The sequence below is a fragment of the Brachyistius frenatus genome, unplaced genomic scaffold (genome assembly GCF_029030835.1).
Source record: "Brachyistius frenatus isolate BFR_SWC_R1_liver_20210118 unplaced genomic scaffold, ASM2903083v1 Contig_1, whole genome shotgun sequence".
Taxonomy (NCBI): domain Eukaryota; kingdom Metazoa; phylum Chordata; class Actinopteri; family Embiotocidae; genus Brachyistius; species Brachyistius frenatus.
This window is the reverse complement of record NW_027210600.1, coordinates 7,670,579-7,693,256: the sequence shown is the minus strand read 5'-3', so window position 1 is coordinate 7,693,256 and position 22,678 is coordinate 7,670,579. Positions and strand designations below refer to the sequence as shown.

The following is a 22,678-nucleotide window of genomic DNA, read 5'->3' as shown; positions in this document are numbered from 1 at the left end:
CTTAATTATTAGTGTTCTCCACCAGCTTGAGTTAAAAAAAAAAAATTGAAAAAATTCACCCTTGAGTAGCTGTTAAAATGTAGATCACAGCTGTGTATGTCTGAGCCCTGATAGTTTTAGGCTACAGAAATGTTGCAGTAATAACCCAGAGGCTTTTGACCTGCATTTCACTTCCAATACGTATCACGTGGTATTTTGTGCATTATATTTTCTTAAATGAAAATGTTGTATTACGTCAAAAAGTTTGCCATGAGCCCAATCCACAGCCAGGTTGAAGTGTTGCAGTGACGGTGCTGATCCGCATAGTGCCGCTGGTGTGTCAGAAAGACTCACAGCCGTCTCTGCGCTAACGTGAGTACAACCAAAGAGAGCTCGCGTAAGAGACAAGATAGTTCATCGCCGCCGGAATCCGTTGCGTTACAATGGAAATTCCTCGGGACAAATCATCCCGTGCAGGCCTCGCAATGCGACCTGCAGATTAACTAACATACACAAGCCATCGTTGCAAGAGTATATAGCTAAAAATGTTTTGTCGATACCGGTAAGAAAAAAAAAAGCGTGCTATGCACTACAGACAACATTAATGTTAAATACGACTCCTACGTAGTACAAACGCTGCCTTAGGTGTAATTAGCTCAGCAAAATTACTTCTAAAAAAAAATAATAATAAATAAAAATCTTTTGCAGATATATCGGGACTTTAACGACGATAAAGGCACTCGTATCGAGCACATGACCCACATAAAGAAGCGGGGTAGTCTGTTTTAAGGCGTGTAAACGAAGGCGGAAGTAGTTGGCGGGGAAACATCTTGTTTCGTCATCAGACCCGATCCAACCCCTGAAGCTCCTTGTTCGAGGAGACGAGAGGCCGCCCTGACAGCAGAGACACCGACCCATCCCCTCTCCGTCTCCAGCACGAGTCGGCAACTCGTTGAAGGAAAGCGCAGCCCTTTGTTTTTGTTTTGTTTTCCGCTGACCTCCTTCCCCCCTCCCCACCCACCACCGCCCCCCCTTTTTTTTTTTGCCTGTCCCCCCCCCCCCCACCCCCCCTCCCAGGTTTCTTGCTTCATCCCGCCGCGCGTCCTTTCACCATGGCGGCGAGTGCGAAACGAAAACAAGAGGAGAAGCACCTGAAGATGCTGAGAGAAATGACGAGTTTGCCTCCCAACAGAAAGTGCTTCGACTGCGACCAGCGCGGCCCGACCTACGCCAACATGACCGTGGGCTCCTTCGTGTGCACCTCCTGCTCCGGCATCTTGTAAGTATGAAGCTAACAAGAGTGACCATCAGCTCAGACATGGCGCGCACGACATCGCGTTTTTTTTTTTTTTTTTTTTTTTTAATTTTTATTTATTTTATTTTATTTTATTTTATTTTTTTTAGCCCGCTTCGGCTCCACGTCGGGCAAACTGGACCCGCTATAATAAGCCCGACCGGCGCTTAGCTAGCGTCAGACAGACAACCAGCGGCGTCAGAGTGAGTTGAGCTGTTTTGACATTGTCTTGCCGTGCTGCGTTGGGCGGGGTACGCGGAGGTGCCGGTGCTCTGCAAAACCACCCTACCACCCCACCACCACCACCCCTACCACCCCTCCCAAATGCTTGGCCATCTTGAGCTTCCAGTGGAGCCGGGGAATTTATCTTGACACCTGCAAGCTCGGTCTACAGATAAGACAGCTGCTGCTGCTGCTGCTGCTGCGACCGGTTGCTGGTCACGTCAGGAAGCACTGCATTGTGACTGAGCTAATTGACTTGCTTACGGCATAGCCCTCACATTCACAGACACGTGGATGCTCATATATCCACGTTACTGTAAGAGAAAAAAAAAAAAAAAATCATGCTGAGACTTGATCATCTGTCTTGACTAAATATTATCACTGTTTTATGAGCAAAACTAGTGTTTCCTGTATTTTGTAGTAAGTAAAGCAAAACAAAAGCCCCTGAAAAAGAAAAAAAAATATATATATATATGTTACCAGATAAGTTTGTCTTGACATTGAACCATGTGGAGAGTCATCAGTTTGATATCAATAACTGATCGTCGTCGGTGCTAAACCTTGAAAGGAGACACTCGGGGATGTGAGAGCCAGGTTATTTTGAGATGCCATTGATGGATGTAACAGCCGTATATTCATGCCATCATCAGCTGTATTTAGTCCAGCCATCTATTTTTAATATTTAGAAGAATTAATGTTACGCTGGTCTGGCCAAAAATAACAGCAAGACTTTCACTCCACAAGCAGCTTTAGTACAAATTCCTCCTTGTCCGCAACTCGCCTTTCAAAAACCTACCGACTGCTTTGATAGTTTTGAAGTGTTTTGACTTTAGGTGGCATTTGCCTGACTTAAAGCCTTTGCTGTGCAGTTGTGTAACCAAGCATCTGTAGCTCGGGATTTGGGATTAGTGAAGCATTCCATTTCTTCTTATTCAGCAACAGATATATCCCACTTCAGTTCAGCTGTCAAACTGTGCATGTTGAAAAGGCTTTGCTTTCTGTGTGTGTGTGTGTGTGTGTGTGTGTGTGGTGCTGTCCACTTTTAGAAAACAATCGAAAGTGGCGTGCCGCTATATTCGCAATTTATTGCGCCATTCTCTTAAAAGTTTTGGATCAGTTGCACATTAAATACCAAAGTGACAGACAACATGGAGGAAACTGACATTTCCTGACATTTAGGTCGCTCAAAATTCCTGCATCGGTTGCTGAAGTATGCACACAATAGAGTTTCCTCTCCGTACACCAGAGCTGCAGAAAGGATTTTTTTTTTTTTTTTCTGCCTATGCTTGTATTGCTCCATCTCAAACCTTGAATCACAGGTTTGATGTCCTCCCACCAGAGATTAAAATGGGAAATTCTGCTCCTCTCTGTCACACCACAAAGTCCCCTTTTCCTCACAATTAATTCACTTAAAAAAAAAAAAAAAAAAGAGGTTTATTTTTTTTACTTATCACAATAATATATCTCAATAGGCTTTTAGCAGGTAACTCAATAAACTCAATCCATCCACACTATTCTGCTCACGTCAGTCAGCAGCCTGCACCAGTCCCTTTTAACGCTTTATGGAAATCACCTTGCCATTCTCTATTTATGTATAACGGTTATTGTAAAGATGTTGCAGGGGAAAGGGAAGGCATTTGTTGCTCAGTCAGTCCCCACTCATCAGGTTTTGGTTTTAGTAGGTGGTGGAATAAATGACTGTTTGGACACGCTTTTAAATATTTGTTCCCTCTCAGACTTTGCCTCAGATTCAGCTGCTGTTTGACTGCGTTTGTGACCTTAATCTCTGCAAACAGTTTTATCTGTCTCCACTTTGAACGTGAAGGTTATTTACTGTAGCGCTGAAAAGCACGAGATTAATTGCGTGTTTGCTGATGGGCAAAGTTTGCCCTCCATTTCACTTCACCAGTGGGCCTGTGGGGTCTCCACTGTGTATTTCCCACGTGCTTGCCTGATGGCGTTACATTCTGTTATGAGTTAATTGAGTTCTTTTATAGCTTGAAATCACAATTCCCACATCCTTCCCTGTCTCTTCTCTTGACTCTCTCACTGACTGCTGGTTAAGACGGAATATGTTGGGGGCGGGGGATTAGCATAAAATCTTCCCTTCAGACAAGAATGAGTTTGAAAGGATCGATGTCTGTTTGATGTATGCAGGAAGCCTGGTGTGATTGTAGGCTCAGGAAGTGGTGTGGCCTCACTGCGCTGCTACATCAGCAGCACGTGATGTTTCTGTGTTCAACAGGAAGTGGCTGAGAGGTCACCGTCTGTCTCTCTTGTTCCTTTTCATTCTAGAGAAGCAAACTGCAACTCTCCTGTAAGAGAGAAAGAAAAAAAAAGAAATCATGCCGAGACTTGATCATCTGTCTTGACGAAATATTATCACTGTTTTATGAGCAAACTAGTGTTTCCTGTATTTTGTAGTAAGTAAAGCAAAGCAAAAGCCCCTGAATATTACAGGTGATATTTTGCTGAGGCAATCATTGAAAGTTGGTTTAATTCATGTCAGTCATTTTGCACTTTCCCTTTTTTGCATTTTCAGTTTGGACAATTCAAGGGTGATAGCAGGGTCACCACTACCTATCTCCTACCAACCTTCTCCCTCCATAGTTGTGGTTGTTTGATGGGTGGAGCTGGAATCTGCTATGTAAACACATTCCTTGTGAAGGTGGAGACCTTCCCAGGAGGAACACCACTCACAATGTCTCGTTATGGAGAAGTGCTCACGGCAGGAAGTGACCCCACTTGGCCTACGTGTTCCTGAGTAAGCAGGGCTGCAACAGTGACTAGAACATACGAGAGGTGTTGAGGTGTCAAAGACGCCAAATGTCATGGCTAATATAAATCAATGGCTTGTTACTGAACATGACTTGAACTTTAAAACTTTTCCTTTCTCCCTCTGACATTGCATATCTTACAAAGGTACAAAATCTGTGAAATGCTGTCGGGGTGATTAATTAATTATTATGGAACCTGGCATAAAGGCTGATTTAAAAAGTGAGCCTTGTGTGAAGGAGATTATATTATCTATTGTCATTGATAAAATTGTTGAAGAATGTGTAAACTATATTCTCTTTCTGGGGACCTAAAGCAGCAAAAGGAAGATTTTTGCATAGCTTCTCCATTCTTTTGAGACTTAATGTTGGCAGTTTCTCTCACCCTGGAGCTGTTACAGTATGCAAATGAGCTGAGTTTTCCCCCGTTTGAGCTGTTCTGATGCACAGTAGTTCATAATTATTTCACTGGGCAATATGTGATACTATTCTCTGAAACACTGTCACTTGTGAAAATCAATGGGCTCTGATTGAGTCGTTAATCATTATATTAAAAACATTGCTGCTGTGTACAATATTATGATGTAATTAGCATTTTTATAATTTTGTGTATGATTGTTATGATTATTTAAATGATTACTAATTATTACTAATTTAAATCTCCCAAAATATATAAACCTACTGTCACTGAAGAATATAATGACATAATAGTGAGCGTGTGCGACTGCAAGACCATCACGTGTCACTGTACTCGGTACCAGACAGGATCCAGATAACAGGAATAATCTGACAGTTTGCTTTACTCTACCGCAGAGTTGCCCGATAGCGATCACACTGATTATAAGAGTGTTCCTCATTTTGTAGCAACTGTTTGTAAATAAGATATTATACAAGATTTCAAAATTTAGAGAGACTTTGGTTGAAACAAGGTAGGCAGACGGGTTGTATTTTTTTGTGTTTTTTAAAATGTATTGTCACATTCAAATAAAATACAGTTCATCAAATTAACAAGCAAAAACTAACACAAATAATATAACCGGTATTGGAACTCCGTAATGGGACAACTGGGCAGAGACGCTGCTGTCATATATAGACCTTAAGGGCTATGGAAGTTTCTCCCTGTATCTGGCCTAGTTTCATCTTCATGACATGAAGATCTGATCACTTACCAACCTCAGGGCTCAGAAAAACGCATGAAAGCTCAAATTTCCCCTCGGGGATTAATAAAGTGAAATAAAAATACACAGACTCACTCATACACTGTATTTTGTTTTTGCACGGATTTGGTTCTGACAATAATTAATCCCTTCAGTTATTCATTTCTTTTTGATTGGTGTGTCTGAAAACAGTCAGAACTATGTAATTATTCAGTTACATCTGCCACTAATAATTCCTTTTAATAATAATTTTTTTTTATGAATTATATTCATCTCAAGAACCCTTAGTGATGTCATGATTGGTTTGTATGACTAACAGCCTTAAAGCCCTCTGGTCTCTGGTTTGTAGTAAGAAAGAGAAATGAAACCCCCACATTAGGATAGGTTCAACCAACAAATTTGTATCATTTATTTAACAAGTCATTTCAACAGTTAACTGATTTATCATTTCTTTGTCCTTTGCTTGATTTGGTGAATAAGCAGGGTTTTTTTTTATTTTTTTTATTTCAATGGTAGCTTCTGTATATGTTGAAATGTAACATGTCACATATTTTTGGTATTATTTCTGAGAAAGTTTTAGCATGACGCATCTGGGCCACAAGTTGATAAAGAGCCCCTAAAGAAATGGCCCTAGATCCCACACATCCACATCTAGTTGAGGGCACGATTGCAGCTTTCCAATAGAAACATAGCATCTCTTGTTGGTGTATACGTCTGTTTTCAGTCTTAAGTTCGTGAATGTGAATTGACACAACTCCTCAGGTGATTGCCATTCTGTCCGAGCTAACTGTTGTACCTGTTGTGTGTAGTAACGCGTTGAGGAGCAGGCAGCTGATTGGTGGATGTGTAAAGAATGGGAGGGGGAGGGGGGTGAAAACGAGGTCTGTAAGGGCTAACGGCAGTGAATAATTTAACACTCTTGTGTCGTATTTCTACTGTGTTTAGGATCTGACTCCTCAATATGTATAACATTGTGTTTGTAAATGTGACACTGTGGATCTCATTTCGTCGGTAGTTGTAACGACTACGTTACCAAACTGAGCAAATACAAGTTTAACCATGTCAGTTGTGCACCACGTGTAAAATATACTGTAAATCTTTGTGTAACGTCAGCATACATCTAATGTTACCACATCGTTTTCAGAGAGGATATAACATTATTTGTGTTAAGATGATGCATTTTAAACATTAGAATTGGAATGCAATTACCTCAACTTAAAATTTGACAACCACTAAAGCAGTGGGATGTACGTTTTATGTTCTGTCCATTCTTATTAATATAAGGACAGAAATGATTGAAATAAAGGTCGGGGAAGGCCTTAGCAAAAAAAACAACCAACTCATCATACACATGCAGGGGAAACATAAAAAGCCATGTTTCATTTCTGAAGGCCTTTTGAAACATTAACTCCATGTATGTGAGAGGGTTTTGAACACCAGTTCAATCCTTGTAGGGGATATGGTCGGGCATAATGTTGGATTGGACTTTATATTCATTTTGTGTCCTTAAAAGGGTTTTAAAGGGTATGTTAGCTGTCTTCGGTGGTATTGGGTGAATGAATGAATCCACCGCACAAACTGGTAAAAGACAGCAGCTGTTGTGCTGCTGACGCGCTGCTTCTGATTGGAATGTAGACAAAACATGAAAAGATACTTTGGGATAGTGTAAAAAAAAAAAATCTTAATATATATTAATGACGTCTGTTGGTTCTACTGACTGCTCAGCACTTAGGCTTCTGTGAAAGAAACATTTGTCTGTGTTGTTTCCTTCATAGTTCAATGGATAATTGTATTACTTAGGTTGCTAAATGGTTAAAAACGCTTTTCTTAGACTGATGATAACACTGTTTAGCACCGAAAGTTAGTATGGGAAGCTCTCAAAACAAATCCTTTTTTTTTTTTTGTATTAGATTATAGTTATCTTTTCCTTGTTCTGATGCCTGTGGTGTTCAGCAGTTACACTTTAGTCACAGCTAAAACATTCTGTTTGCATGCTGGGTCACCTTCACAGACAAAACAGAGGATGACCTTGCAGCCAGTTCTACATTAGTTTTCACTTACTAGTCTATCCAGGAAAAAAAAAAATACTCTGGCAAGCAGGCCTGGAGCTTAATATCAAAGCCTAATGATAGCTCTTATTCACTATTACTGTTACCAGGCATTTTTATTTTGGGCCATTGGTGCATGAGTTGTGACCTTCTCGGCGATATGAACAAGGCTTGTGTGGGCTAATGGGCGTTTCTCCATAATTGAAGTTTCTATATTAAGGGAGATTGCTCATTCTTTTACTGTACTGACAACCTCAGTTTAATCAGTGTCAAGTAAGAGAGAGTTTCGCCCACTTCCTTTGTTCTGTTCCACTCCCTTTCTTTTCCTGTCAGTCTGTCTCTGTCATTATTTGTCTGTCATTTCTCTCTTCAATGCTGCTGTCTTCCAATCCTCAGTTTCGCACACCAGTAGCCAGTCAGCTTATAGCTAATTAAATGGCTCCGTCCCGAGAGGTGGGCTCTGGAGTATGTCCAGATGAGGTTTTCATCTGCATTGTCTCCAAATTAAATTGACCCCTGTTTCCATTTCTCCACCTACAGACGTGGACTGAATCCACCCCACAGAGTCAAGTCCATCTCCATGACAACCTTCACGCAACAGGAAATTGAGTTCCTACAGAAACATGGCAATGAGGTAGGAATGGTGACGTTCTGCCCTGTCACATCACACCGTTATTAATTAAGCTTGAGGTCAACTTTCCCACTTAGACTGGATGGCTTTCCAGAAAATTTTAGTTTGGCCCTTTGTTGAGCTCCAACTGTTTTATCATTTATTTTCTTTGCATGTATTATATTTAATAGACACTATTAGCTCTATCTTAGAAACGTCTGCAAGAGTCTTGACTATTTTCAGACCGACATTGTTGTAATTTTCTCATCCAGCACCCACGTTGATAAAATAGCATATGTACTTGTGCCTCTCCAAGCACCCATGGGTGTGTTGGTCTTTCAATTAAATATGGTCAAGCGAATTGTTGGTGCATCGCTGTCTGGAGGAAAATGAAAGCAATTGTTCAGTTGACCAACAAATCCGGGTCTTGCATCAAATTCACAGTATTCTTCTGTTATTTTGGGAACATATTATTAAAACAGTAATTGCTACATACACAGAGAGCAGCACACCAACATGGACAAGATGAAAAACAATTAGATTACAACGTCAAAGTTTATTGCTGTGTGCATCAATCTGCTCAGTCTGCTCATGAATGCACCACAATAGACTTTTTTTTTCATGGCAGATATGTTGACTTGTCATTCTGGAAAAAGCACAAGTGTATTAATGATGGCTCAGTTCCATTAAGTGTCCCAGTAAGTCATGACGGTGAATCAGCATGCACTAAAGCAGGACCTCCTTTAGGTGGAAAGCAGCCATCTTTGATATACCTGAGTTTCCCCCCAATGACAAGTCAAAATGTCTGCCATGAAAAAGGTCTATATTTGGCATAACAAGTTAATAAGAAGATAATGGGCCTTCGATAAATTGTCCTTCGAAATTGCATCCCATGTATTGTATTGACACGTACTTTAGTTTTGAAAAGTGCAATCAACTATTGGGTACTTATGGGCTCCAGGACAACTGCAGAAATCATGACAATTTATAGCACATAATTGGTATCATTTTTTTTATTTTATTTTTTTTGAATATTTTGTAAAATGCTAGTAGAATAAATATGCACAGTCAAAGGAGAGAGTTTCTTTATAAAAATGTGTCTTCAAATTCATCACCTCTCAACTGTTCATCATAATCTGACGGAGGAGTACCACATCTTTGTACTGCACAGACGAACCAAAGTGCATCAAGTACGCCATCATTCAGGAGACGGTTCTGGTAAACAGAGTATGAAATAGAGCAATGCCACCTGGGAAGCACAACCTATTAAAAGCTGTAGGAAAGTGGCGGGGCAAGCATGCGGGAGACTCAAGGTTGGAGCTGATGCATATATCCTTCAAGGCTGCTGTATGAATATCACTGCCAGCACCTCGATTTATTTTCCACAGAGAGCACTTGACACCGCAATAACTGAAACAGCGTTGTGCAGAATATTTAACGCTGTTGCGGTTTCAAAATCCAACTCGTCGTAAAGAAAAAGAGGGGTTAAATGTGCTGTAAGTATGCGTGCATGCCCTCTGAGGTCAGCTACAAAACAGTGTAATAGTCTAATGTACTCTATAAGAGCCATGCTGACTCTTGTAGTACCATTTCTCCATCTACAATGCACCACTTAACTGTATACCAACTGCACACACACACACACACACACACACACACATAAAGCCTGTGAATCTCTCTTTATAAGATTATGGAAATACGAAATAATTCTTTCCGAAAACCAAAGCCAGAGAAAAGTGAGACTGATTTTACACAACTACGTTCAACTTGTCTCTTCAAACATAGGGCCGACTCATGTTCGACTCCTTCATGCCAGATACGGCAACCCGCTACATTGCCAGCATGAATTAGCTGCACAAAGTTCGATTTTCCAGACATCAGCAAATTCTCTTAGCGCCGGCTTATCTTTTCATTTGCTTTTGCCTCTATTTCACTTGGTCGGAACAGTTTAATGGCCAGTAATAAAGGCTGACAAGCCCTCCGTAGCGGTGTGTTTGCAACAGAAATGTTCTACCATAAAACTACCTGTGTGTTCCAGGTATGTAAACCGATCTGGCTCGGGCTTTATGATGACAGAACTTCCTCAGTGCCAGACTTCAGAGAACCACAGAAAGTGAAGGAGTTCCTTCAAGAAAAATATGAGAAAAAGCGGTGGTAAGTCAGTTTTTCAAGCTAACAGTGCAAAGATCCCAACAATCCCCTGGCAGTGTGCACGGCGCAGACATGGAGCTTTTCTTTGTGTTTTTTTCTTCTCTCTGCCTTGGAATGTCTCACAGGCAAGCTCATAGCCGTTTGCCCCGAGCACGCCTTCAAATACCCTTTTTTTTTTTTTTTTTTTTAAATGCACAAAATGTAGGTCATTGCAGTCAGGCTGCTTTATGTGCGAGATTGAATTGCTCTTTTGAAGTTATAGATTTAATTCATAGAAATGCGTGAGCTTCAGCCTGGTTGTTGGTGGAGCATTGTGACTCTTGAGCGTGATGACTGATGGGAGCAGTTAATTCAGGCAAATAAAATCAAATAAACTGTCAAGTTTAAAGTTGTCATGTAGGGATTTGTCGCCACACTCGAGAAAGAAAACATAAACACATCATGAACACAAACAAAGCTCTTTCTCTGGATATTCACACATATCACACATTATACTATGCACCTTTTCACAAGGCACGTTTTTAGTCGTCCTCTGGTGTTTAGTCGCTTCATAATCTGACAAAATGAGAGTAAGGAGCTGTGCAAGTTTCAACGTGCCTCTTATGCTGCAGACAGGCATTCTTATTCATGCAGGCCACTCTCTTGTAACACACACATACACACACCAGTAATGGTACCTCGCTGTTGTAAATATTCATTAAAAAGAATCACAGCTTCCATTTTGCAGTCAAATATTCCTTGTTATCACATATTGGCTGGCGTAGTTTAAGTGCTCATTTGACCAAAAGACTGGAAAACAGTTTTTTTTAAATTCCTTGAATTTGTCAATTTATCGCAAATATTATAAATAATACCATGGCTACTTAAAGTATTTGACTTTACATTTGAACATCACTACTACATATATATATATAGGTAGCTTTTCTTTCTTTTTTGGCGATGCTTTTTTGGCAGCTGCTTAGCATGTGTTTTAATGTAGTGCTTATAATGTGAACTGCTTCCAAGGTACGTACCTCCTGAGCAGGCCAGGGTCGTGGCATCAGTCCACGCTTCCATCTCTGGCTCCTCAAACAGCAGCACCAGCAGCACCCCAGAGGTTAGACCGCTCAAATCCCTGCTGGGGGAGTCGGCCCCCTCTCTACACCTCAACAAGAACACCCCACCAAATCAGGTGAGAACCACACGTATGTGCATGTTGAATTTAAGGTCATCGCCGGAAACGTTGGCCCACCAGTCAAAGGCTGCTGAGATTTAACAAAAAATAAAAAAGAACTCTGACCATCCAAGGTGATGCAAGTTTCTCCGAGCTGCTCCACACAAGCTGGTCCTTCCGTAGTACTTGGTTTTTAAAATTCAACTTAAAATTTTTAATTCTGATTATTTATTCAGACTTTTTTTTATAAATAACAATATTTACCTGTTGAGATGAGGCTCATCTTTCCTTAACCAGAGTTTTGATATGAATGAAAACACACTGACAAAGAGTGATTCTGCCTTTGTCTTCTTTTCAAATGTTCTATTATCCATTATCTTATCTTCATTAGTCTTTGCATGAAGGTTGTTGTCAGGACTCATTGTCATACGCACATATTACTGCCACATGCAGTTTTGTTTTTTTTCTTCTTCAAATTCATATCTCGTCTTCCAACAGTCTCCAGTGGTGAGCCGTGGACAAGCCCATCAGCAGCAGTTCCATGACAAGAAGTTTGACCTCCTCAGTGACTTGGGTGGAGACATCTTTGCTGCCCCGTCCAACATGAACGCAGGCGCCAGCTCTGGTTTTGCTAACTTTGCACATTTCAACAGCCACGCAAGTAAGGAACAGACATTTAACACATTGATTTACAAAAAACTGAACAGCTCTATATCCAACACACACACACACACACTAAAATAGCAGTGATCTTTTCAAGTCTACAATTTCCTGAGATGTAAAGCTGTAAGGATATGCAGTAGATGAGCAATAACTCCAAGGTTGGTGGAGTAAATGTGGACGTTGTCACATTTTTTCAAAAGGTGTAACTATTGGCATCAAATTATATGCGATGGGGTACCGTGTACATGCCTGTTTTCATTCACCAGTTTCAGTCTCATCTCTAGTTTAAGGTGATTATTGGTGAAATCACCTTACGGTTGAAGTGATGTTGGAGCCATTCTAAATACTTAACAGATAATTCCGGTTGGTTTCAACCTGCCGTGTTTTCTATTAATGTGGTTATTTTGGTTCTGTGGGTCATGCTGGCTTTGCAGTCTCCACATTTGAGGTATTTTAAGAGACAGCGGCATGCTGATTGCTGTTGCTTTTTAACTTACAACTTTTATAACATACGTGGCAGAACTTCTGGGTCATCAAGAATTTTGTTGTTAGCAGCCATGTGTTCCCAAAACCGCAAAACTTAGCCATACATTATGGAATAGTATTAGACTCGCAGACAAATCTCCACAGTTACTAATGTCAGGAACATAAGGCTTTTAGTGTTTGCTTCCCGTGGAGGATAATGTCCTCTCATTTCCCCTTCAAAGAATCATCGAGACTCACCATTAATGCAACGGCTAAAGTGTCCTCCACACATGTCCTCTTAGCAAACATGAGCACAGATGTGCACCTCTAAGTTAAATGACGTGTGTCGTCCGAAGCACACATGGCCAAGCTTTACTGCGTGCTCAACAAGGAGTCCAGACAATATCCTTTGGGAAAGAGTGAATGTCACAGCATCCCACTGGCCTTTGAAGCTGCTGTGCATTTTATTAAGTTACACCACTCAGTGATTATCCCTCATATTTACCACATAATCCATTGTATTTGTTTTGTTATCACCCATGTCTTTGGGTGTCATCTGTATAAATCCAATCATCCATTGTTTTGTTTTTTCCCCCCATTGTGTTTTTGTGTTCATCTGTCTGTCTGAACCTCACCTCTATACCACCTCCAGCGGCACAGAATGCCAGCGCAGATGCAGAGTTTGCTAATTTTGATGCATTCGGGAGCACTTCTGGGTCAACAGGTGGTTTCCCCTCTGCAAGCCAAGCTGTATTTCAACCCGCAAATACAGGTAGAGCAAGTTCTTTTCCCTGGACAAAGTACACTTCCACAACCCCAACATAAAGAAATTGGCTTGAAAATAACACACACACACACAATATATCTATATCTATATCATGAATGTACAAAAAGGCTCAACACAAACAATTTATTGACATGGTCAGCCACATTTTCTGTCAACTCATCACCTTTTGGTTTGTTGTTACACACATCCTCTCCTTCCCAAACCTTTCCACATGTGTGATGTTTATTCATCTGGTCAAATGTGGAAAAAAAAAACCTCTGTTCACCAGACGGTTGCATTTTTTTTTTTCCAAGCAGCACAATAATATTGGCAGCAAATGAAACAGAATCCAAAGTTTGGTTCATGCATTTCTTGAAAGCAAAAAATAGCCAATGCATAGTTCTGTTTTCTAAAACAACTCCACTAATGCCCTTGACTACAGTGGAGCACATGATGTTATGTTTACATGGTATGTGCCTTGAGCAAAAGGACAGGGGACTCAGACATATTGTGTTCCAGACAATATTGTACGCTGCTGCTGGCTCTTAAGAAGCATTCACTCTCAACATCACTTGTAACGTATCTATTTTGACCTACTTTCAAAACATCATTTGTCAACAGTAACTAGCCAGATTCACACAGGCGACCCTACTGTCTAAAAAAAAAAAAAATCGACAACAAACATGAACACCAGAGCTGAAGCTCGTTTAATATTTTTTCGATACAGACACACAATGTATTTCATAAGAATTTACTGTTGGGTCATTTGACAGATAACTCTTAACGAAGGTTTATTACTGCTGTAGTACTGGGACCCTGTAACCACACAGTGCATGCCCCTGTATTTTAGGACCACATCAGGAACCTAACATGTGTAAATCCATATCGGCTGAAAATTAAGCACAGTATGGTTTCGTCAAATTTATACTTTGCTCTCACAGCTGACTGTTTAATGTGTAATCTTGTCGTCTTAGAATATATAATGAAGCACGTCTGTTGGCTGTATTTTTGTACCTGAGCATTTCCCCCTCCAGTTCACATACTCTGCACAAAACAGTGACTCATACACAAACTCCTATTCTTAGGAAAACGTTGTGTACTACAGTGCCCTCTGCTGGAGGTGTTCACTGACTGTCTTGGTGCGGAGAGGCACAGTGCTCTCTGTCCTATGTCTATTGCTTGATGGGTAAACCTCCCCTCTCTCTTCTGTGGCTTTGTAAAATAATCCCTTTCTGTCAGACACTGGCTGACTGTGCTATCCGGCTTCAGCTGTTCAATCTGTCTCGTGTGTTTTTCATCCTTTACTCTTGCAGCAGTTGATTTGCTTTAATTCAACACTTTTAAATACATCTTTTTTTCTTTCTTTTGTTGCCTCTGGTTTAGTTGACATCTTTTCTTTTGTTTCTCCTCCGTCTTCCATTGCTCATTGCCCCATTTCTCCTTCCCTCTTTGATTTTTGGCTGCCAGCGTTCACTGTGCTCTCATCCAGCCGCAGTATGGGTGAGTTCGCCACTGCTCTGCCTCTCCAGGGTGCTCACAGTAAGTCTCTCTCTGGGCTTGCCCTCATAACAGCTTTCACCCTCTTCACCATCTCTGATGTGTAGTCATTTTGATCCTCCTCTCTCTGGATGTAGTGTGTGACTGAGTCTGTCGCTCTTTTTTGGTTCTTAAACTCAGAATCACTGTTTATAATCTCGCTGGTTGAGAACGCTGGTTGATAATAAGCTTTGATTGTAGTGATAATTGAAAGATAATGCAATGAAAAGACCAAACGGAAGGATATAAGAATTGAATAGTACAAATTAAATATCACAATAAAAGAGAACAGAAATGTATCCTTCCCAGTTGCCTTTTATTCCATACTATACACATCATACTTCTTCATATGCTACCTGTGGTAATCAATCAGATTATCTGCTCTAAAGAAAGTTTAACTTGGAACTGCAACGTTGAACTCTGAGAAGTACTTGAATTGGCATTGTTGTCGAGCATTTACACGTAATGTGAAGCATATTTCATATTTAGGTGTCTGCAGTTGTAAAAAGTATATACAGTTTCTAATTAGGTTTTGCTTCTTGCAGAAAATAGGTGTACATGTGTTGTTGTTTTTTTCTTTCCTCCAAAAAGCACAGACTAACTAAATTATTTTTTTTTTTTTTTTTTTAAGTTGTTTCCCATGTCAGTTAGTACATTTGTGTTTTGTTTTTTCCTGTACATCCCTTAATCCACAGTGTGGTGCTAAAGTCAGATGTAACTGAGGCACTCGAGAAAGGATCTGCCCATTACATCATGTTCCCTGGGATCACGGGCTAATGGGGGAAGCCAGTGTAGTTCAGGGTTGCGGAGGACAAATGTAGCTGTCTGTCCTTTTTAGATATTGAAGGTATCCCATCCCAAGCCTGACTCCACTCCAACTTTACCCTCCATGAAGCTTCTTCTCTCCCTCTCCACCGTGTTTTTGTTGTTACTCAAAACCAACAATTAAGGTCCCCCTTATGACTTTTTAATCTCTCTCTTTCATGCAGGTAGCGCCTCAGGGGGACTAGCGAATGCCAGTTTTGCAAATTTTGACATCTTCCCCAAATCGTGTAGTGCTGACTTTGGATCCTTCAGTTCCTCCTCCCAGAGTAACTCCACAGGAGCTGGCAGAGACGCAGTACAGAGTACTAGCGTTCCTGACGATAAATACGCAGCCCTGGCACACCTGGATAACATGTTTAGCTCTGGCAAAACAGAGCAAGGTAAACTTCTCCTGCCTAGCCCGTTTCATAGATCTCAATAATAGGGATAGAGGTTGACTAAAAAAAGATAACGCAACTAAAAAATTTTAATGTAAGCAGGCACTTAAATTTAAGCCCCTATGAGTTTTCTTCCCTGGGATGGGACAGGCAAAGTCTCTTGAAAAAGAGCGTATGATTTCCATTTTCTAGCAAAGTTCTTTTAGATGGCCCTACCTTTTTTTGTTTTGTTTTTTGTTTTTTTTGTTTTCTTCACCCTTTGTCAAAATAAGTACTGTGGCCTCTGTGTTAGTGAACCAGCCTCTGGACACAATGGAAATACCTCCTCGCTTTAAAGATTGCCACATGAATCGGTTTGATTGGAGTGCGTTAATGTCACATGGTCAGATTTCCAACACTCGAGCATCCGCGTGGGCTGGTTTCAGTTCATTTTGCTCATCTTACAAACTGTATTTTTGTGCTAGAAAATGCAAATTTCCTAATGACTGAACATTTATTCCCCATTATTTTGCATTAGGTTGAATATGGCAGCTATCGCCGGACCTTTTGCTTGTGTCCTTGAAAGTTGAAGAACATTTCTGCCTGTATTAGTTGAGCTGAAGTCGATTGAACTCGGCTCTGTTGTCATGTGCTTCTATTGCAGGAGGCGGTATTCCCGCTGGGATGAGCTCAGCCTCTGCAGCGGCGGCGGCAGGCAGCGGCTGCGGCAGCGGCAGCAGCAGCAGGAGGAGGAAGAGGAAGAGGAGGGGGAGGAGTGGGTGGTTTTCCTCAGAAGCAGCCATCATTTGGGGACCGCTATGCTGCCCTAGCAGAGCTTGATACTGTCTTCAGCCCTTCAGGCCCCGCCACCAGTGTTTACAACACCACCAGCACCTCGCAAGGGTGAGACACCTCAAAAACCACAAAAACACTAAAGTCAGCCCACTTCTACAGTGGGGTCCAAAAGTCTGAATTCGGTTTCACTTTTATAATTTAGCACAAGTTAACGCATCTAATTCCTGATAGAACTATCATATTTAGCTCTCACGGCAGCACCGTGACATAATTCTGTAACTCCTGATACACGTTGTGAGTCACAGTTTTTCAGTTTATTACATAAAAAAATGTTTGAGACCAAGTTATCTTCCTGATTATTGAAACATAGCGGTGTGATAGGTGACGGATCTCAATAATACCGTTAGAATACATCAACAACTGTCTGGCAGTTTTCACAAACAGTTGTTTTCATTCAAAGCAAATTGACCTGCGGACATTCGGTGATGACGTTACCATCTCACAGCTCAGTGCATTTGACCTTTTTTTCTTTTTCTTTTTCTTTTTTTTTTAAGTAGGCTTTCCTAAACTTTGACTGTGTTGAATGTGTGTCCCTGCAGGGGTGTGTTTGGCACAGAGACTGTGGCATCAGCAGCACAAGCACAGCAGGTCATGCCTGGCATGGCTCAGGGTTTTGGAGGTGAGTCAACCTACAGACTGTGTCCGATGCATTGTGGTAATCATGCTCCCAAATTGAAAGCAATAATTGAATTGTGCTGTTAAAAACATTTGTACCCTTGTAGGACCTTGAATTTCCTGGGTGAGATGTAAAGAACAGGTTGTAGATGTTATTTAAGAATAAAGGTGTGGATCATGAAGATTTTGCAAATGCCCTTCTTTATAAAATCATCATGTAACTATGTGTCTGACATGGATTAGATTTACTCTTTCTCAGGAGTTTTTTTTTTTTTTTTTTTAACATTACAACCTGCCTCAGATCATTTTGTCACTTAAATGAAAAAGTTGTTTGGGAAGATGTGGACTGTTTCTTTTTTTTTTTTTTTATCATTAAAACAGTTTTTGGTAGCTTAAAGAATTTCCTGGTAAAGACTCGAGGCAAATCTCGATGCATATCCTCAACCATTTTTAACATGTAACAATGCAGCTTCTCTTTCTACTTCTTTATGTTTGGTGACTTGATGTGTTTCTCCAGCAGCTCAGTCGACCAATCCATTTGTAGCTGGTGTCGCCCCAGCAGCGGCAGCTCCCACCAACCCCTTCCAGTGCAACGGCAGAGCAGCAAGTGTTGCAGCTGCAGCAGGTTTGTTTATGTGTATGCCTGCGTGTGCCTGCGAATCTCCTTTCTCCGTTAGCATAGTAGTTCACGTGAAAATCCACATATTTTTATTTTTTTTATTTTTCTTGCACACCTAAAGTGGCAACCTTTGCCCATGCTACTACAACAGTGACTATCCCTCAGATCTGTGCCAAACGCAGGAGCAAGCAATCCGTTAGAATTTAGGGGCCGGGTGCCGAACTTCGATACTTTCATGGCACCAACCAAATTGCTTGGACACTATCGAAGATATAAAAAAAAAAATGCCTTCTCATCAGCATCAGTGAGCCAATACAGTGTTTCCATACGCAGGCTCTACCTCGGCAGCCCACCCGGGTAGATAATATAACTCAAACTTGAGTAAATCTTAAACTTTGACACCTTATTTTACTCTTTTCAAACTAATCTTTGGCACCATACCTGTCTGAGTTGTGTGTGTGGTGCAGTAACTGAGTCTTCTCAGTGTGCAGCCAGCTGCAGACTGTCTACTGCTAGCCTGCATGTAAGGCTATAAGGGAACATTGGTAAATTGTAGTGACTACAGATAGTCTGCTTGTGAGATGTTAAGGGCACGTATGTGGATCTACTGATAGCCTGCATCTCGGGTTGTTGTTGTTTTTTGTTAATTGTATCTACAGATAATAACCTGGACTCTGTCTAAACTGCATGAAAATATTTTTAACCTAATTGTTTATGCGATTGTCTTTTTCTTCAAATAGATTTTTTTTTTTTTTTTTTAAATTGATATCAAGAAAAGTATTGTTCAGAAACCGGTAGTCAAAGGTGTGTCCGTAAATGTTTAACATTATCCAGCCACTGAGGTAGTAGAACAAACTGTAGTCTAAACAAGTTCAGAATCCCCACAACCAAGGCTCACTGTCAAAATGTTTAGCAGGACTACTGTTGGCATTCATAGGTGTGTGCATAAGAGATAACAGAATCCGAAAGGTTCACAATTTGAGATTGAGCTGTCTGTCTGATTGTTCTTGCCATGCTGGACAGGCTTGATGAGGGTTCTTCATGGGCAGGGGTATCCTCCCACCTTTGGTAGGTTCCCTTGTGCTGTCTGCTTTCCCTTTGTTCTGCTGTGCTAAGCTCTGGCAGTGACTAACTTTTCCTGTCACGAATCTGTCAGGAAAGTGTAAGTGTGTCACAGAAATAGGGGCGTGACGAAATGTACCTCCATCAGCATTTCACCACAGGGGAGATTGGGTGAAGTTATGACTGTGCGATATGGATCAAATCAATATATATATTTTTTTTTTACCAAGTACCTCGATATCAACGTTACAGCCGTGTTGTGGGGCTGACTCTTGATGCTTTTACAAAATATTTACACAAAGAGGTTTTTGATAAACAATCACCAGTAATGTTGATATAATGAATTAGTGGATAAAGGCAAATGCCAGAGCTGCTAATACAAGTCTGGTAAGTTCAAACCATTACACCCCTTTACTGTAATGCATCCTTTAAAACCAGGAAAAGACAGCATTTATGACCATATCACGAAATTGCTGGACTCAAAATATTAAACGGTAACAAGTTTCATATCAACTCGAGTCCTGGACTCTGTTTAGTGGGCGTTGAATGTAGCATCTCTACCAGTCGTTGAATTGCTCCGTTGGCTGTCTTACCTGTCTGATTCCAGTTGTTGCTCTTGTGTGCTCATCAGAGATCAGACATCACTGGTGCCAAACTTACTGCGAGTGTTGTAGCCTCATGTCTGACTCTGACAACCTTATTCTAAATTTGCATGTTTTTTTTTTTTATATATATACTGTACAAATGCATAACATTGTGAGGTTCTGAAGGTCACTGTGGGTTACAGAATCACATTTGTAATTTCTTGCTCACATGCAGTTAATCAGCTGCTTAAACAAACGGCGATCAGATCCGCTGCGAGATCTAATTAATGTATTTCTAAGTCCAAACTTATTGGAGCAGTATTTATTTTTTCTTCTGTTGACTGTTCTGTAACCCGAGCTATTCACCCTCACTCATTTAAGTTACTTAGGGAAATTGCTTTCTAACACAGGAAATTAATACCTTCCTGGTATTTGCATTCTTTCATGAATTTTTTTTTGCAGATGTGTGCTAACTTTTCTGTAATTTTCATTTTATAGGCGCGCGCGTGCGTGTGTGCTTCTGTGTGTGTGTGTGTGTGTGTGTGTGTGTGTGTGTGTGTGTGTGTGTGTGTGTGTGTGTGTGTGTGTGTGTGTGTGTGTGCGCGCGCGCGCGTGTGTGCTGTAAAATTCATGTCACAATTTTGAGAATGGCATGTAGAGTTCAAACCTGCTTTTGCGCATTGTATGCCATTAGTTTTTATTGAGTCTTGAATAGGCTTTTCTAACCTGTTGCTTTCCTCATGTGTTTGCAGCATCATTTGGCACAGGCTCCATGAGTATGCCAGCTGGATTTGGGAATGCTGCAGCCTACAACCTCCCCACCAGCTTTAGTGGAACATTCCAGCAACCCTTTCCTGGCCAGGCTCCCTTCCCTCAGCCTCCTGTGTATCCCCAGCAACCCAATGGTGTGTGTGTGTGTGTGTGTGTGTGTGTGTGTGTGTGTGTGTGTGTGTGTGTGTGTGTGTGTGTGTGTGTATGTAGAACTATCTGCATTGATAAAGATCAAATTTAAACTGACATATGCACCTGATTAATTGTTACATTGTTGCAATAAACACTTTGAAATGTGTTACTTTCATGTGATATTAAGCTCAGTTGAACGTGACTGAAAAAGTCCTACTTGATTTGTTGCTGCAGTTCATTTGTTGCGTGGATGCGATGTTAAACAACGATGACATTGTTTTTCAGGTGGAGGATTTCCAGCCTTTGGCCAGGCCAAGCCTGTTATGACTCCTTTCGGACAGGCGATAGCCGGACCGATGGTCTCTGGCAACCCTTTCCTGGTTAGTATGATGGCAATGTGGTATGTTTGTCCTGTTGTAGATATGAGCGTTTACACAGGAATGAAAGAAGGGACTTAAGTACCATGATCAAAGTGGTGCTAATCTCTACTACAGAGGAGGATGATGATGATGATATGAATTTTTAGTTCCATTAAATAGACCAAATACTGCGTTGCTTCTATACGATCAGTCTGCTAAAAAAAAAAAAAAAAAAAAGAAGCAAACAGTGTTTGGGTTAAAGCTGGGTGTTATCCTTCTATATTAAATCAGTAGCTTTGCTTATTTACACTTTTTTTTGGTGAGATATATAAGAAGCTTATACTCTCACAGGGAGCAGAAACTTCCTGAGGTCCACAGTGGTTGCCAAGCATCTGCTCCCAGTTAAGAAATAGTTTAGTTTGTAATCCCCTGGTAAAATGGTGAATTCATGTTTTTCAAGTTAGGTTCTAGTATTAAACAAATGAGATTTAAGACGTTTCGCTTCTGGTAAACTGATTCTGTTCCAGCCAGGCTACTTGTTTGCCCCCGTTTCCATGTTTTCTGCTAAGCTAAGTCGGTCTCTAGCTACATATCCAGCATACAGACGAAAGCGTGTTATCAATCTACTCTGTTAACCCTCAGCAACGAAGTGACCTTCCTCTGAATATTGAGTGTCCTCTGTTATTTCATTGCAGGGTGCAGGGCCATCTGCACACTATCCAGCAGGAGGCTCTTCAACAAATCCCTTCTTATAGCGATCCATCTTGTGAGCTTCACTACAGGGTCAACAACTGGGGCGCTTGCACCTATTGCACTGTTTTGTTTCACAAGTAGCTTTAAAAACACAATGTTTGTAAGAATTTGTATTTTCTATCGCGGTTTGTCACAAGTGAGACAGTCATGCTGACGCTGTCTCTGGCAACAAAGTAAAGTGATGGTGTGTGCGGAGGGAGCGGTTGATTTCCCTCTTCTCTATTTAACCTGTGAACTGGCCTGGCCTCTACTGAGCCACAATGTATACTCAAACTGGCTGAAAACTAAGTTATTGCGTACAGTGTATCTCATTCATTATGCTGCAATTCTGTACATATTTTTCTTTCAGAAAATTAGCTCTTTGTGCATATCAGTATTTGCATCTAACACACAAGATTTGTTAAGACTGAACTGTTGCTTGGGGTACTGCTAAGGGGTACTGCCAGTTACTGTATTTGTAAAGAACCAAACTTTGTTTGCGCAGGATCCTTTTAGGTGTACTGTTCTCACACAAAAAACAAATGCATATTCTGTTGTTGAAAGATGAAGAAAAAAAAAAAAAAGGAAAAAAAAGGAGCGAATGCTGCATCAGGGACAGGTAAGGGACTACCCTCTCTGCCCTCCCCTGCCCTGCTGACCGAGGCCCGGGTCACAACGCTTGTGAACAACTGTCACACACATCCATGTGTAACAGGACGGGCGATGAACTGAAAACCACTTACATTGGGTATTAGACAATTTTAAGTTAATGTGTAAATATATACAGTATATATATTAAAAAGGAATTTTAAGTAAGAAGAAATGACCAAAGCATTCATTTATTGGATGCATGTAAAATCCTGTACATTTGTTTTGTATAAAAGCAAAGATTACTATTCATGATGTTGCAGTCAGTAATTTACAGGTTGTTTTTTGTGCTTTTGAACAGA

General features: G+C 40.8%; 1 protein-coding gene across 1 annotated transcript; it reads left to right on the top strand.

The window, feature by feature from the left end:
* The first annotated feature begins 1,050 nt into the window (after positions 1 to 1,050).
* Positions 1,051 to 22,626, top strand: agfg1a (ArfGAP with FG repeats 1a). Its single transcript, XM_069724188.1, is given in 14 exon segments — positions 1,051 to 1,258; positions 8,015 to 8,108; positions 10,123 to 10,238; positions 11,241 to 11,406; positions 11,887 to 12,049; positions 13,169 to 13,288; positions 15,808 to 16,023; positions 16,664 to 16,712; positions 16,714 to 16,902; positions 17,394 to 17,473; positions 17,987 to 18,094; positions 20,487 to 20,639; positions 20,923 to 21,017; positions 21,692 to 22,626. Coding segments are annotated over 14 exon segments (1,776 nt in total). The 5' UTR covers positions 1,051 to 1,091; the 3' UTR covers positions 21,752 to 22,626.
* Positions 22,627 to 22,678: the final 52 nt, after the last annotated feature.